This window comes from Uloborus diversus, chromosome 9, assembly GCF_026930045.1.
Source record: "Uloborus diversus isolate 005 chromosome 9, Udiv.v.3.1, whole genome shotgun sequence".
Classification (NCBI taxonomy): Eukaryota; Metazoa; Arthropoda; class Arachnida; order Araneae; family Uloboridae; genus Uloborus; species Uloborus diversus.
The window spans coordinates 79,427,593-79,442,037 of NC_072739.1; the positions used below are offsets into that span (position 1 = coordinate 79,427,593).

At 33.4% G+C, this 14,445-nt stretch overlaps 1 protein-coding gene across 1 annotated transcript in view; it reads right to left on the reverse strand.

Annotated features, from left to right (window-relative positions):
* Positions 1–14,445, reverse strand: part of LOC129230089 (dynein axonemal heavy chain 7-like) — a 179,190-nt gene that overhangs the window by 110,862 nt on the left and 53,883 nt on the right. Inside the window, 4 exon segments of the mRNA XM_054864483.1 lie at positions 266–411; positions 5,260–5,586; positions 7,291–7,476; positions 9,725–9,808. Of these exon segments, the coding sequence (XP_054720458.1) occupies positions 266–411; positions 5,260–5,586; positions 7,291–7,476; positions 9,725–9,808 (743 nt within the window).

Consider the following 14,445-nt stretch of genomic DNA (forward strand, 5'->3'; position numbering starts at 1 on the left):
ACACATATAATTTCAAATTACACAAATCTTTTACAAATGCAACATTATTAAAAATTAATAAAGAAGATTACAGGTGGAAATAAAACAAGCATAAATGTACAAATAAAAATTGCCTCAAATTTAGTACTAAAAGGTCGAAATATTGATCTATAAAAATATGTAATTCATCATTTCAATACAAAAACATATATCTCATCCAAAAGTGCATAACAATTTAAATATTCAAGTCATCTAAAGTTATAAAAATATAAACATAAGTGCACACCTGTTATGACGAATAGTTATATCCATCAGATAGGAGTACCTAACAGTGTCTACTGTTGGAACAATAACTTCTCTAATGTTGATATTTGGTGCAGAAATAGGCACAATAGAATCTCTCCAAGCATGCCATTGTCCTTTGCCTCTTGCCTTTGAAAATACAAAACGTCAAAACCAAAGTCATGGAACTACATTATGTTATTTGAAGTTAAATTTGTGTGAAATTTTATCACTCAGTGATTACGGGTGGTATATTTTCAATTGTTTCCAGCTATACTAAACAAATTCCCTTTGAGGACAAAAAATTTAAAAAATTCATATGTATCCCTTAGATCATAAAAAATGTATCACAATAATATTAATTTAAAAATACTATTCATCTTAGAGACTAAAAGACCTAGAATTTTTCCAGGGGATAAGGGCAAAGGTTGTACGCTCAATGCAAATCATATTGGACTGCAAGAGCCATGCCCACTTATATGTAAATACATTAATTTCTCAAAGACAAAATGAGGAAGGGAGAAGCTGCCAACTCCTGACCATAAAACTAACAGGCCTGTTTGTGTTGATCAGTTTCAGAATTCCTTTAAGAACAACAAAATTAAATCATCGATTTGCAATGAAAATCTTTACAGCAATTTTCTTTCGGCAACGCCCACGTTTAAAGTGCTGATGATCCTCTATTCATATACATAATTGGTATTATTCAAAACATGATTTTTTTTTCACAAGACATCACTCCCATATTGCCACAGACAAATTTAAGGATTTCAGGCTCCAGGGGCACAAAGTCAACTGGGAGCAGGGGCGGCTCTAGCAGTTTTGCCGCCCCGGACAAATTTCCAAAGTTCCGCCCCTCTCCACGGTAAAAAAAATCAAACATTACAATTTTTGCATTACAAATATAGTCCCTTCTTTTTGGTAATTCCTCTTTTTTTTAAAATATAAAACATTCTTTCAAAAAAAACGATAAGCCCCCACCCCCACCCCCTAAAATGGTCATGCTTGAAAGCAGTTTCGCGTTGTCTTCACGTATTCATCAATTCATCAATCCTAAGTACGACCATGGCTTTCCTGCACTTGGGCTGTGCCACCAGAAAATATTTATAGGGGGGGGGGGGTACGCTTAAAAAATACCCGTATCTGCTAGAGGGGTCTGGGGGTTCTCCCTCGGAGAATTTTTTGAAATTATAGTCTTAAGAACGCAGTTTTAGACGCTCTGTGGCGGTTTAGACGGTGGAAAGTTTCAGGGGGTCTTTTGAGGGGGGAATTTTAAGAAACTGAAGTCTTAAAAACACGATTATAGGCGAAATGTGTTGACTTCAGAGTAAGGGTTGGGTCTTCGATGATTTTTATTTTTTTAAATAGATTTGAGATGACGTAAACTTTTCACCCCAATTTTTTGACATTGAAGTTCCAAAAGGCAGTTACCGACAAACTTTCATGATTACAGGAAAGGGCTCTTTGAATCTCCCCAAGAAACATTCCAAAACAGAAGTAATAAAAAGCGATGTTTTTAAGCCATTTTTAAGGACTGGGGTGAGGGTTAAAAGGTCTCATCTTAATTTTTTGAAATTATAGTTTTTTCATTTTCAGATTGCATACGGGAGCATCGTCTCAATGTATTAAAAGAGGACTTCGCGCTAAGCACCTCAACAAAGCGTCGTTTTTAGACGATTTATATGATATTAAAAGCAGGGTGAAACGAGATTTGAAGAGCACTTTAATGATTTTAACTGAGGGAGGAGGCTTCCGAAGCGTAGAATTTTAAGTATTTTCTTATTTTTTGATCGTCTAGTAAAAGTAAAAAGAAAAAAAAGGAGAGGTGGGGGTAAAACAAATATGAAGTGTAGTGTGGGGTGTGATTAACTAAGAAATAATCTGTAACTATAGAAAAATTTAATTTTAAGTTTCTTTTGAAAATAAATTAAGACTTTTTCACGACAATCGATATTTTTTCCAATTAAAATTACTTTGTTTCCCTAAGGAGCATTAATTTCTTCTCTTTAATAGCATGGAACATTTCATGTAAATTGCCTATAAATGGAATAAAATTTACCCACACCACTTAACATCATATGTCGTTTTAAAGAGATTTTTTTTCTGTATCAAGTACTGCTCCAATTATGATTGCCCACTGATTTAGAACAGCATACAAAGGGTTTTTATTTTAACGGAAAGTCCTAGGCTCAACTCAATTCAAGCCCGAAGCAAAAGAGCAAAATATATAACTAGAGACCATGAATTAGAAAACAACTTTTCAAACGCACAAAAAACTGCCGTTTTACAATGCTCATACGAGCCCGGCTGCCCTTCTGCACTGCTGTGTGCATATTGGTACAAGTTAGCTTGGATTCCGTGAAATGGGTGCTCTACAAGCCGTTTTGTCTTTTTTTTTTTAATGTCTGGGTTAAGCATATTTTTATCAAGGTTTTTTTTTTTTTTTTTTTTTTTTTTGTCTTCTGGTGGGTGCGAGCAGGCGCGGTCTGGCCCGTCGGCCCGCGAGCCGATGCACCCTCCTGCCTGTAACGCTTTTAAGCCTGAACAACTTTTTTTGAATTGATTTTTTGGTGCAACCCAAATTTTTATTTATTTCTTTTTTTAAATTTTTGCGCTAACAAACCTGTGCGATTTTTCACTTCGCTTTTTTTTTCTTTTCGTTAAACACGTAAAACTGTGTTACTGTAACAACACGTAAACCTGTGTTGTTCGTAAACATTGTTTTTTTTTTTCTTTCCCCTTTGCACTTTTTTTTTTTTTTTTTTTTTTGCGCCCTTTGGAGGCCAAGGTTGACACCCTGGCCCTCTATCCTTATCGAGTCCGCCCCTGGGTGCGACATTATATTCTAATTTTGAGCTCTTTACGTCAACTCTATTTTCTACTAGAGGGAGACTGGGATTTGCATTTTGTTCGAAACGGAACTCGTAGCACCTTTTTTAATCTAATTATTTCCAATAGACGTTTTAAATCGTCGTGAATCAAGTCAGATTGCAAAGTAATCTTCAGGGGTTGGTGAGCGTCAACGAGCAGGAGGCGGAGCCACTTAGTTAAAAAAATATATTCAAATTTACAACAAATGAAGTAAATTTTAATAATTTTCTATTGTCTTTGCGTGATATTTCAAGATACTTATTGCAATAAATGTTCCCTGACAGGATGTAGATTTGGCAGATTATATATGTAACATGTATGTGTGTGTCTGTGTGTGAATAAGAAAAAATAAATGGAAGTCTTATAGTTCGGGAAGTCAATAAAAACACTTATAAAGGAAGAATCAAGATTGAGAAATTTTCGCTTGGGGCGAGTAACAAAATATTTATTAGACGCCACTCCTTTCCTTTCTAGTCGACTTTTCTTGTAAATAAATAAATAATAAAAAAAAAAAAAAAAATACTTAAGCAACACATTAGATTTCCAGTTGACACACACAAATTATTAGTTTAAGTAGACGTTTAATCTTATAATCTGGGGCGCCCCGAGCTTAATTTTTTACGCTGGCGGAAATTCTCAATATGCTAAACGAAACTCCAAATTTTTCCCAATTTATAAAACACTGGTACGTACTCATTAGTACATCTGATGAAAAAGAACATTTGAGCATTTTTTTTTTTCGTAATTAGGTTTTCAAATTTGCCAAATTTGAAAGAATTTTCTGAATAAGGAATGGATTAGCGCCCCTGTATTTGATCAAAAAGTATTTATGTTGAAAGGAAATTACTACATCTTTTAAAAGGAATGTTTTCAAGCTGAGAACTTAACATTGCTATTCCTTTTTACATAATTTAACTCGTCAATAACTTTTACCTAAGAATAAAAAATATCCCCGGAAGATTAACAAAATTCAAATCCATACCACGGTAGCATAATGCATCAGTTAATTTGACACGGGATGTTTCTTCAATTTTTGATTTTGTTTCATAAATACAAGTTCAACATGAAAGTAAGATTGTTTTTCAAAGTATAATATTATTCAACTTTAATACAACACAAGAAAGAAAAAACGAAAAATTATTTAAAAACATAAAACTCACTTCAGAAAGATTCCTTTCCTGCATGTGAAATACATATTTATATTCTTTAAATGTTTCCATTGCTCAATGGTGCTGGTTGCAACGATAATTGAGCTAAATTGCAATGAGTAACAAATGATATTCAGTTCTTTAACTACCAAGATACAGAGTAGACTTTCTAGAATCACTTCTTATTTGTTTGAATGTTCCCTGCTTCAAGTGTACGGTAAATTGTCGGGGACACGTGGACTACAATCAACGGAAAGAAAAAATACCATGGAAGATACGGCGCCGCACAAGAACTGTTATAAAAGAGAAGTAAAAGTGTGAAGTACCTAACCCTGGTAAAATAGAACCCCCGAGTCGGCGAAGCAATTGACAGGAAGAGAGCATGGAATAATCAGGGATGAATAATAGGGCAGTAAAGCACATAGCCTAGGGCCCAGCAGATCCCAGAATCAGGCGAGAGTTCTGGTAATCAGACCCTGACCCCCCACCCATTCAGTCTCGTTTCCCAACCAAAACAGGCAACTGTTGACCATTTGCTGTCGGCGACAGCAATTAAGGTACAATAAACGAAGAGGAAAGAAAACCTTCACGTATTTTTCAGACTCCCAAGCTATTGTGCTCGCAAAATACTCTCATACAAATTTGCTCCTAATGTAAAATGTATTTTAGACATTCGAACCAAAATGCCGCCCCTCAAATTTGCCGCCCCGGACAGGGGTCCGGTTTGTCCGGCGCTAGAGCCGCCCCTGCTGGGAGCTCCCTAAAAGAGTCTACAAGTTTCTGCCAATATGCATGGTTTAAATCACAAGATAGTGTTTAGAGGGCAGCATAATGTAAATAGTTTAAAAGCCTTTCCAAATCCTTTCAAGACAGTCTTCTTTTTTTCTTTGTTATAGAAAGCAGTGTCTGTGATGTAGTTTATTGATTCTGAACGTATAGGATAGTAAAAATGTAAAAAGAAAACCAATAAATCACTCACTGAAAATTTATAATCATACACAGAGCCCTCTTTTGGATATGGTATATCAATTTTCATTCCAACCTCTGGAGGAATAGGTAAACCTGGAACCCCACCAACAGCCAGTTCCTTCAAAAAATCACTATACTTCTCTCTTCCCACTTCATCGATGGTAGCGCCAAGGGTCCACACGGTAGAAAACATAAAAGCTCCAATAATCCAACATTTCATAATTTTTGTATCCGCATGGGACATGTTTTCTTCATCAGCACAAGCGTCGGCCATTATGATGTTTACCATTTTTAAGAATGAATCAACGAGATGACTGTCAGAAGTCGTTATTGATTCCTGAAATAAAAACTAAATGGCATCAAAGAAATTACACGGATGCTGAATGTTGATGATTAATGATGTATTTTAGAAACATGCTGCACTGAACTAATACCCAGAGATATTTAGTGAAAATCTCGGGAAGGAACCCAAAAATCTCACAAAATGTACTGATATATGAGTTTTATTGCTAGATTGCATGATCTAATTTGTGGTGCTAAACTTGGCGTACTTTTAAAGATGGCAGTTAAATATATGGAAAATAAAGTGTCACATGGAGAAAAAATTGAAAAAATAAACTAAATAAACATATAAATTTCATATTACGACAAATCAAAACTTTAATCTGCCGAAACTTTGAAAATACAAATGCAATCTGCAAGCATAGTGCAAACTGACTTGGATACATAAAATACTTAACAGAAAATGTTTTAAAGTAGTTAGTTATTACATAGAATATGCTAATACAGTCATTCAGGGCACATTTGAAGTCTGTTTCTTTATTTAGTGCTACTCCACTCACATTTTAGTAGTTTTATTGCATTTGTTGCTTTAAAACCGAAGAAAATTTTCTACAGCTATGTGTAGTTATTCAAAAAATGTGTTAAGAGATAATAAATATTAAACTCACAATGAATTATTGGTCTGGTACAAATTTATTCTGCCATTTAGGATAATTTGAGCAATATCAGAAAACTGCTTAATGTCAGAAAAGTTGTGAAAAATAAGTGTTTGTAACAAAAGTGGTGGGAATTTTAAAGCAGCAAAATAAAATTTCTAATGGCTTAAAATCTCTGCCTTTGCACTTCAGAACTTCACATGATTTCTATCATTCATAATATTGTATAAAATATTACAATGTAGGTAGTGCAATTTCAATGACTTAAAAAATAACTTCCAAAAGTAACTTCAGAATTATTGAATTATGCAGTTAGATGTGTACAATATTGCCAACTTTCTTTCCTTCTTTCTTTTTTTTTTTGTAACAAATAGAGTAGAAAGCTTCTTTCATAATTTTGCCGGGATAGTGCAGTATTAGGCCTTCTAGTCTTTTTTTTAAATTCAAATTTACTGAAAAATATTTGAAGTGGCACAAAGTTAACCAAAATGGCTTAAAGTTATCCTCAATGACTGTAATGGTAAATAAAAACACATCTATACACTATCATCCGTTTCCTAACTTTTGAATAAAAGAATTTCCACGTCACATAATATGTATTTCAAAATACTACAGGAGGTAATTCAAAGTAAACTGGAAAAATTGTGTTTGGTCACTGGCTGTATTCATGCAGTCAATTTCATGTATATGCAATTGATGTAGCAATACAATGTGCTTATTTGTAGATAGTTCTGAAAATTGAATGATAAAATCTGTATCTCAGAGCCAGACTGACGTAAGTCCAAAAATTGCGATTTTTGGTTTGTTAGTGCATTGTGCAATAGAAGCCTACTCCGCATGGAGCCATGTGAACAAAAATTAAAAAAAAAGAAATCAATTTTTTTTCCAGGATCAAAAGAGTTTTGTCTCATTCTTTGCATGTGCCACTGAAAAGTTTGTCCTCTCTCCTGTAAAACTATCAAAATATGACTTATATCCTTCGGGCTCTGAGGTATAGAAATGATTACCTTATTTTCATATGCATTTCTCTTAAAGGCAAAAAATTCATTTTTATAAAGTGATTTCAATATAATTTGTTTTTAAATGAATGGAATTCAGCTTACCTTACAGTTCTTGCGTATAAATTTCGTACAACATGGTATCAGCCATTTACATAAAGCATATATCACAGGCTTGTGCTCCGAACTCCAAATTTCAGGAGTTACACTTATCCACGATTTTACAATTGGTTCCCAACCCAATGCAGATGGCTCCATATAAATCATACCGCATCGACTGACAGTAGCAGGCTAAAAGGCAAATTTAATGTTTTTTTATTTAAAAATACTACAATTAAGAATAATTATAAAAAACATGTCACAGAAAAATCATGTATGTGGCGATAATAATGCAGTTAACAAAATACTATAAAAATACATAATTTATACAACCGAAACTAATGTATTAATAGGCCAGGAAATAGTCATAAAATATTTTCAAAAAAAAAAAAAAAAAAAAACATTCTATCTTTAATTTGTTTTCCCATTGAAAATTCCTGTAAACTATTTTTACCTTACAACTTTTTTGAACTCTATCACAATTCACCTATGGGTGACATCCACCTTAAATAAAATAAAAACTGAGCAATCATTAATGCACAAAAAACTTTTATTCTCATATAAAAATAGCCAATGATCGAGAAACCCTCCGGACATTACCAACAATAAAACTTGCCCCACAACATAATTTGATAACATTTTTTGTAATGTTTAACATGCAGGGAAAGGCTTTATTGTGACAAGGCTGAACTGGATCCGGCAACTTAACTATTTTACTGGTAAGATTGTAATTAAGGAGAATGATGAAACGAATAAGTGGTCAACAATGAACATTATCTACTAGAGTGTTGGGTTAAAATTTCAACAATAAAAATATCTCCAAACAGGCAACTGCTTCGTTTCAAGTAGAAGCAGTTTTCACTAGTCATACCTTGAAGGGCAATTTTCTAGTTTTAAAGTAAATATAAATGGAAAAATCATGCTCAATATTGTGTGTGGGGGGAGGGGGTGAACTCCAGAGGCTCCCCATGCTTTAACTTGCAGATTTTACAAGTAAAATGTTATTTCTATTCAGAATTTTCACATTGCAACTTTATTTATTTATTTATTTATTTTTGGTTACTTTAAGAATATTAAACTTTAAAGATCAAAAATTAATTTATATCATACTTTATTCTAACATGTTTAATGTAAATATCCTGAATAATAGGGAGCAATTTAGGAATTTATTCTGCAAAATCTTTTTATAAATTACAATTGAACCTCGATTATCCAAGCTAATTGGGACTGCTAGGGCCTCGGATGTCGAAAATCTCAGTTAATAGAAACACAGTACAAAAACCTGTCAGGATCGCAAGTTTTTAAAATGTATTACTTAAAAATGAAATAGAATATTTTTAAGAGATGAAAATGGAAACATAAAATTAATATTTTACAGTTAAAAAACTAAAAAAGAAAACACCTTGTGAAGTAAGTTTTAAAAAGTCAGTTGAATATTTTTTACAACGCCAAGTTTGATATTGAAAGATGCGATTAAAAAGACACTAATTTCCAGAAAATATTTTTTTTTTTCTAAATTGAAAACTTTTCATTTTATTAAATTTACATTACATTTTAAAAAATGGACTTCATTATTGCTCGGTTAACAGAAACCGCGTTTAATTGAAGTTCGGTTAATAGAGTTAATCGGTTAACCAAAAAAATATTCTACTGTATATGGGAAGTCATACAACAATAACTTTTGTTTCATATAATTTTCATCAATAAACACCATTTGATTTTCAGTATAGATAGCATTTTTATTACAACATTCACTCATTAACCTTTTTATTGCTCTTTCTCCACAGATTACATCAGTTTTAACTATTCCCAAAAGAGGACAGGAAATTTCAGAAAAGTTTTAATGCTCCAGGTCTATATCTTCAATGTATAGAAAATGATTGACAAAATTGCAGCACAGCACGAACTTCAACTATAGCAACTGGCAGCACAGCATGGGGTCATGCGCCAATATTATAACAGTTGACAACAATGAAAAGGTTAATGCTGGTTCCTTTGAGAAGGCAGTTAGAATCAAATTTGATGTACCTTACTACAAATGAAGCTTCATAGGTTTAATTTAGGATTATATTTTATTACTGATTTAGAAAAATAAAGTTTGTATGTTAATGTAACCTTATACTATTTTAAAATAACAGAAAAGTAAATTAACAGCTATAGTTTTTTTTTTTTGGAAATTTCAAAGAGTTTGATACTATTTTTTTTTATCATCATCATATTCAAATTCAAGTATTTATTGTAACCAATAATGTCACTGTTTAATTTCTAAAAACAAAAATTTTGAAGATTGGAAAGTTAATAAAAACAAAACTTAAAATGCAAAACATCATGATGTTATTTTTACAGATAAGCTTTCCTTGAATTATTCATTAATCAGAACATTAAGAAAAAAATTAATAACAGCCTCTAGCGAAATGTGAAAAAAATAGTGTGTGCTTACAGATGCCTGGGAGAGATCCATCACTTCAAAAATTAAGCTCATGGAATTTGTCATTTGAATGATTTCACCGCTCATAAGGCAGAGCTTTAAAAATAAAAAAATATATATATTAAGTTTATTTTTGCATTTAAGCGACATGAACCTATTTAAAAAAACTAATATATTTAAAATAGCATTCAATTAAGAAATAAATCAATACTTTGTGCCGAAGGATAGCAGGAAATAACCAACAATTTATAGTACAAAATGTTGGGTTATTTCCTGTAAGCATTTAATTACTTTCAGATATAAGTTTAAACATTAATGGAAAATGTGTAAACATAATACATTTCACATGTATGAACATATAAATAAATATTGTATTTTCAAAGTAACCGTCAAATCACATAAAATTCAGAATTATTTTAATAAGGAGTGATTATACTTAGGAGTTATTATACATAGAACTGGATCAACTGCAAAAAATCAAATGTTAAATACATAATAAATTTTATAAAACTCTGGCGAAGTAACATTTTAAAAATTATTTATGAACAAGATCCTTTTTGAGCACAGCTAAAATTCGTTTTAAAAAACTAAGCAAAACACACCAACAAAACCATTCAATTTTAATCATACAACACGCACAAGATTTCAGGAAGTATCAGCAACATTCTTTAGTTTACCACAAAACTGAGCTCATAACAATCAAAAAATGTTCTACTTTATTACTCTTCAAGTTGAACAAAATTTGATGCTTTTTAATTTTTTTTTTAATTTGATGTAGTTACCACATGATTTCTTTGTACCTGTATTAAATAATTTATACATATGTATCAATAACTAAAAGATCTGAAGTTGACACTACATTACTTCCTTGTATGCCTATTAAATACCATGAATTAAAATTTTTGAACAACTTCAGTAAAAGATTTTTTTTTATATAGAAATCTGAAAGCCAAAATCCTTGGCTATATTGTAAAACTTCCTTATACTGCCATCCTAAGCGTAAAAGTTGTATCTGCAACTGAGCTGTTATTAAAGTTTACGCCTCCATATATTTCATTCAAATTCCACTTTTTTAGAATTTTTTAAAAAATATTTCCCATTCACAAATGACAATAAAACATTGCAAAAAGGTAAAACATGTTATAAAGAACCATCTTGTGACAATAACTCAATTTTGACAAAAAGTGTAGATGCGACTTTTGTATTTAGCACGGCAGAATATGGATTACAATAAATTTATGAAAAAGGTATTCCGCAACCTTTTTCATAAATTTATTGTAAAAAGTTGTGAAAAGTCCGCAACTTTAACGACGGTGATTTTTCCACTACTTTGCGCTGCATGGAAATTGTATGAGTCGATACAGATTACAGTGATAATATTTCTGGAAGCATGAATTGTTTTGCTGACGATGTAAAAGTTATGAGGATTGTCGAAAATGAAGAACAAGTAAAACAGCTGCAAGAGGATTTAGATCATATTACTAAGTGGGCAGATAAATGGGGTATGGCAGTTAATGTAGGGAAATGTCAAGTGCTACACTTAGGTCATGGAAATAAGCGTATGAGATATCGTTTACAGGGTTCAGTCATAAATCAGGCAGAAAATGTTATGGATCTGGGTGTCTTTATAAATCAGGACTTCAAGTTTAGTCAACAGTGCAGTATTGCTAGTAACAAAGCCAACAAAATGCTCGGGTTCATCAATAGATCTATTTCAAACAAATCTAAGAAAGTTCTTCTGCCTTTATATAGGAGTTTAGTAAGACCTCATTTGGAGTATGCTGTTCAGTTTTGGTCACCTTATCTGAAGAAAGATATTTTTGTATTGGAAAGGGTTCAAAGAAGGGTAACTAAATTAGTAAGGGGACTCTCAGATTTAGATTATGATACCAGACTTAATAGGCTTAACATGTATAGCCTGGAGCAAAGGAGAGTCAGAGGGGACATGATTCAGTTATTTAAATTTATCAAAATGAAAGATGTAAATGGATTAAATTTTTGCGGGGAAAGCAGGACAAGGGGTCATTGTTTTAAGCTATTTAAATCTCAGGCTAACTTGGAAATCAGGAAAAACTACTACTTTAGCAGGGTTGTGGGCACTTGGAATAGCTTACCGGAAGAGGCGGTAATGAGCAAGGGAGTGGATAGCTTTAAGAGGGCCATTGATCTTCATTGGGGACTAATTAATTGACTAGGACCAGCCTAGCTGGGCCCAGAGCCTGTTGCTGGTCGTCACATTTGTATTTGTATTCATAAAAAGTAGCCTATCTTTTAAGTTGGTTCAAATTACATATAGTTGTGAAGCCGCTCACTGAGGTTTTTATCACGGATTCCAACGACTATCCTGTCACGAAGCAGTTCATCATGTAACGGTCCGTATTCGCAATGTTCCGCAAGTAAATATAATGCTGTGATAAATTCGTTTGCCGATTCTCCGTCTTTCTGAATTCTTTGATTGAATTGCGCTCTTTCAAAAATTGTATTCTTCTTTACAATAAAGTGATCAGTAAACCTTTTTATAACAGTTTCATAATCCGTTTGTTCATCTGTTGACAGATTAAAGGAAGTGTATATGTCTTCAGCTTTATCGCCCATGAAGTAAATTAAAGCATTTACTTGCTCATCATCCGACTGTTTATTTAGTCCGGAAGCACAACGAAATCGTTCAAAACGTTGTTTCCATTTCAACCACAGAGCTGGTGCAGAAAAAGAAAACGTATCGGGCGGAGTCACTTGATATGCAGGCGCCGCTTGTTCTTTCATCGACGGTGTAGCAATGTGAGTAATACAATGACTCGAGGCGGATACAAACCAGACATGTTTATTAAGCTACGGACGATCACATACTACGCGGGCGGGAACCGCCGACTGTGTAGAGACACAACTGGCACATGCGCAATAGGCGCAAGTGTGACGTATGCGACATCTTCCCCTGTAAAAATAAAAAAACACAGAACATACAATATTACAAGAAACAATTAAAGAGAGTTTATAAGTCCAGTCTATTAGGTGACCTGACAATGCGGCCCGATTTGGTTTGGACATGTTTGGGAGAAAGTTCGGAGAGTTTTGTTGGTGAGGTGTGTCTTAGAGCTGGTGAAGTTACTGGAGGTGGGGGCGATGAATGGACTTCTGCAGGTGACTTGTCGAACTTAAAGTCAACAAAACTTTTATGGGAAACAGGAAGGTCTGCTAATGTTGGGGCTACTTGAATAGTGTTTCGCCGGAATACTAGCTCTCCACTTTTAATGATAGCGGATCTTGGATTAACCATTTTTTCTACCTCTCCTCCGATCCATCTTTTATGATGTTTTTGCACTCTGACGTGATCACCAGGACCGATTGTATAAGCGGGATCTTTTGTATGTCGATTAGCGAATTCTGTCTTTTTCATCCGTGCTGCTTCTAGTAATGTAGATGCATTTTCAACAACTTTTGGCATTAGAGCTTCTTTAGTAGTGGGCAGAAGTGATCTGGTTTTTCTGCTCATTAAGCGTTGATTGGTGGATATGAGATTGTTTTCTCTTGGGGTGTTACGGATATTTAGCAGAGCTAAAGCAATGTCTGTGTTATTTTTATAACATTTTTGAAGAACAGTTTTTGCTGCTTGAACAGCTCTTTCTGCTAAGCCATTCGATTGAGCATGATATGGACTGGAGGTTTCTCTTTTTATATCCCAGTCTTTTAGAAATGCTTTGAAAGGTCTGGAAGAAAATTAGGGTCCATTATCTGATTCCAAGACTTCGGGAATTCCGTGTACAGAAAACCACCTTTTTAACACTTTTATGCAGTCATAAGAAGTAGGACTTTTCAATTTTTGAAAGTCGTAGAACCCAGAATAACTATCTGCGATAACAATATATATTTTTTTATTAAACTCGAAAAGATCTGAACCAACCCTTTGAAATGGGTATTCAGGTATAGGCTTCATCAAAAAAGGTTCTTTTTGTTTGTTTGGTTGATGTGACTGACAAATCGTACACTTTTTAATCATTTCTTCAATGTCATGGCACATCATGTAATAATAAAAAGATTCTCTTGCTCTTCGAAGTGAGCTTTGGATACCCATATGCCCCTGATGAAGTTGATTTAGCAATTTATTCTGCAAAGATTTTGGTACAACTATTCTTTCACCTTTGAAAATTAGTTCATCATAAATTGATAGTTCCTCTCTAAAGTTCCAGTACTTTTGCAACTCTGGTGGCACCCTAGCTTTTTCATCGGGTCACCCAAATTCGATAATTTTTTTAAGTTCATTTAATTCAAAGTAATTTTCTGTCTCAGCTTTAAAATCTGTTAATGCCTTTTCAGACATAGGCATTACGATATGTACTATGTAAGTATCATTATCATCATTATCATCTTCAGTTTCTAGACAATCTCGACTTAATACGTCTGCAACAGGAATGGATTTACCCTCTTTGTAAATTATTTTAGGGTTATATTGTAAGATATCGTAGAAAATTCTTTGAAGCCGTGGTGGGCCCTGATTAATTGTTTTTTTTCCAATAATTTCTAACGGTTTGTGATCAGTTTCAATTGTTACTTCTTTCCCATAAATGTACTGGTGGAATTTTTCGCACCCAAATAAAATGGCTAACGCCTCTTTTTCAATTTGAGGGTAATTTCTTTGAGTTTTTGTCAAAGATTTAGTGGCATAAGCGATTGGTTTACTATTTTGACTGAACACTGCACCGAGTGCTGATAAACTCGCATCAACGGTTACAGTAACC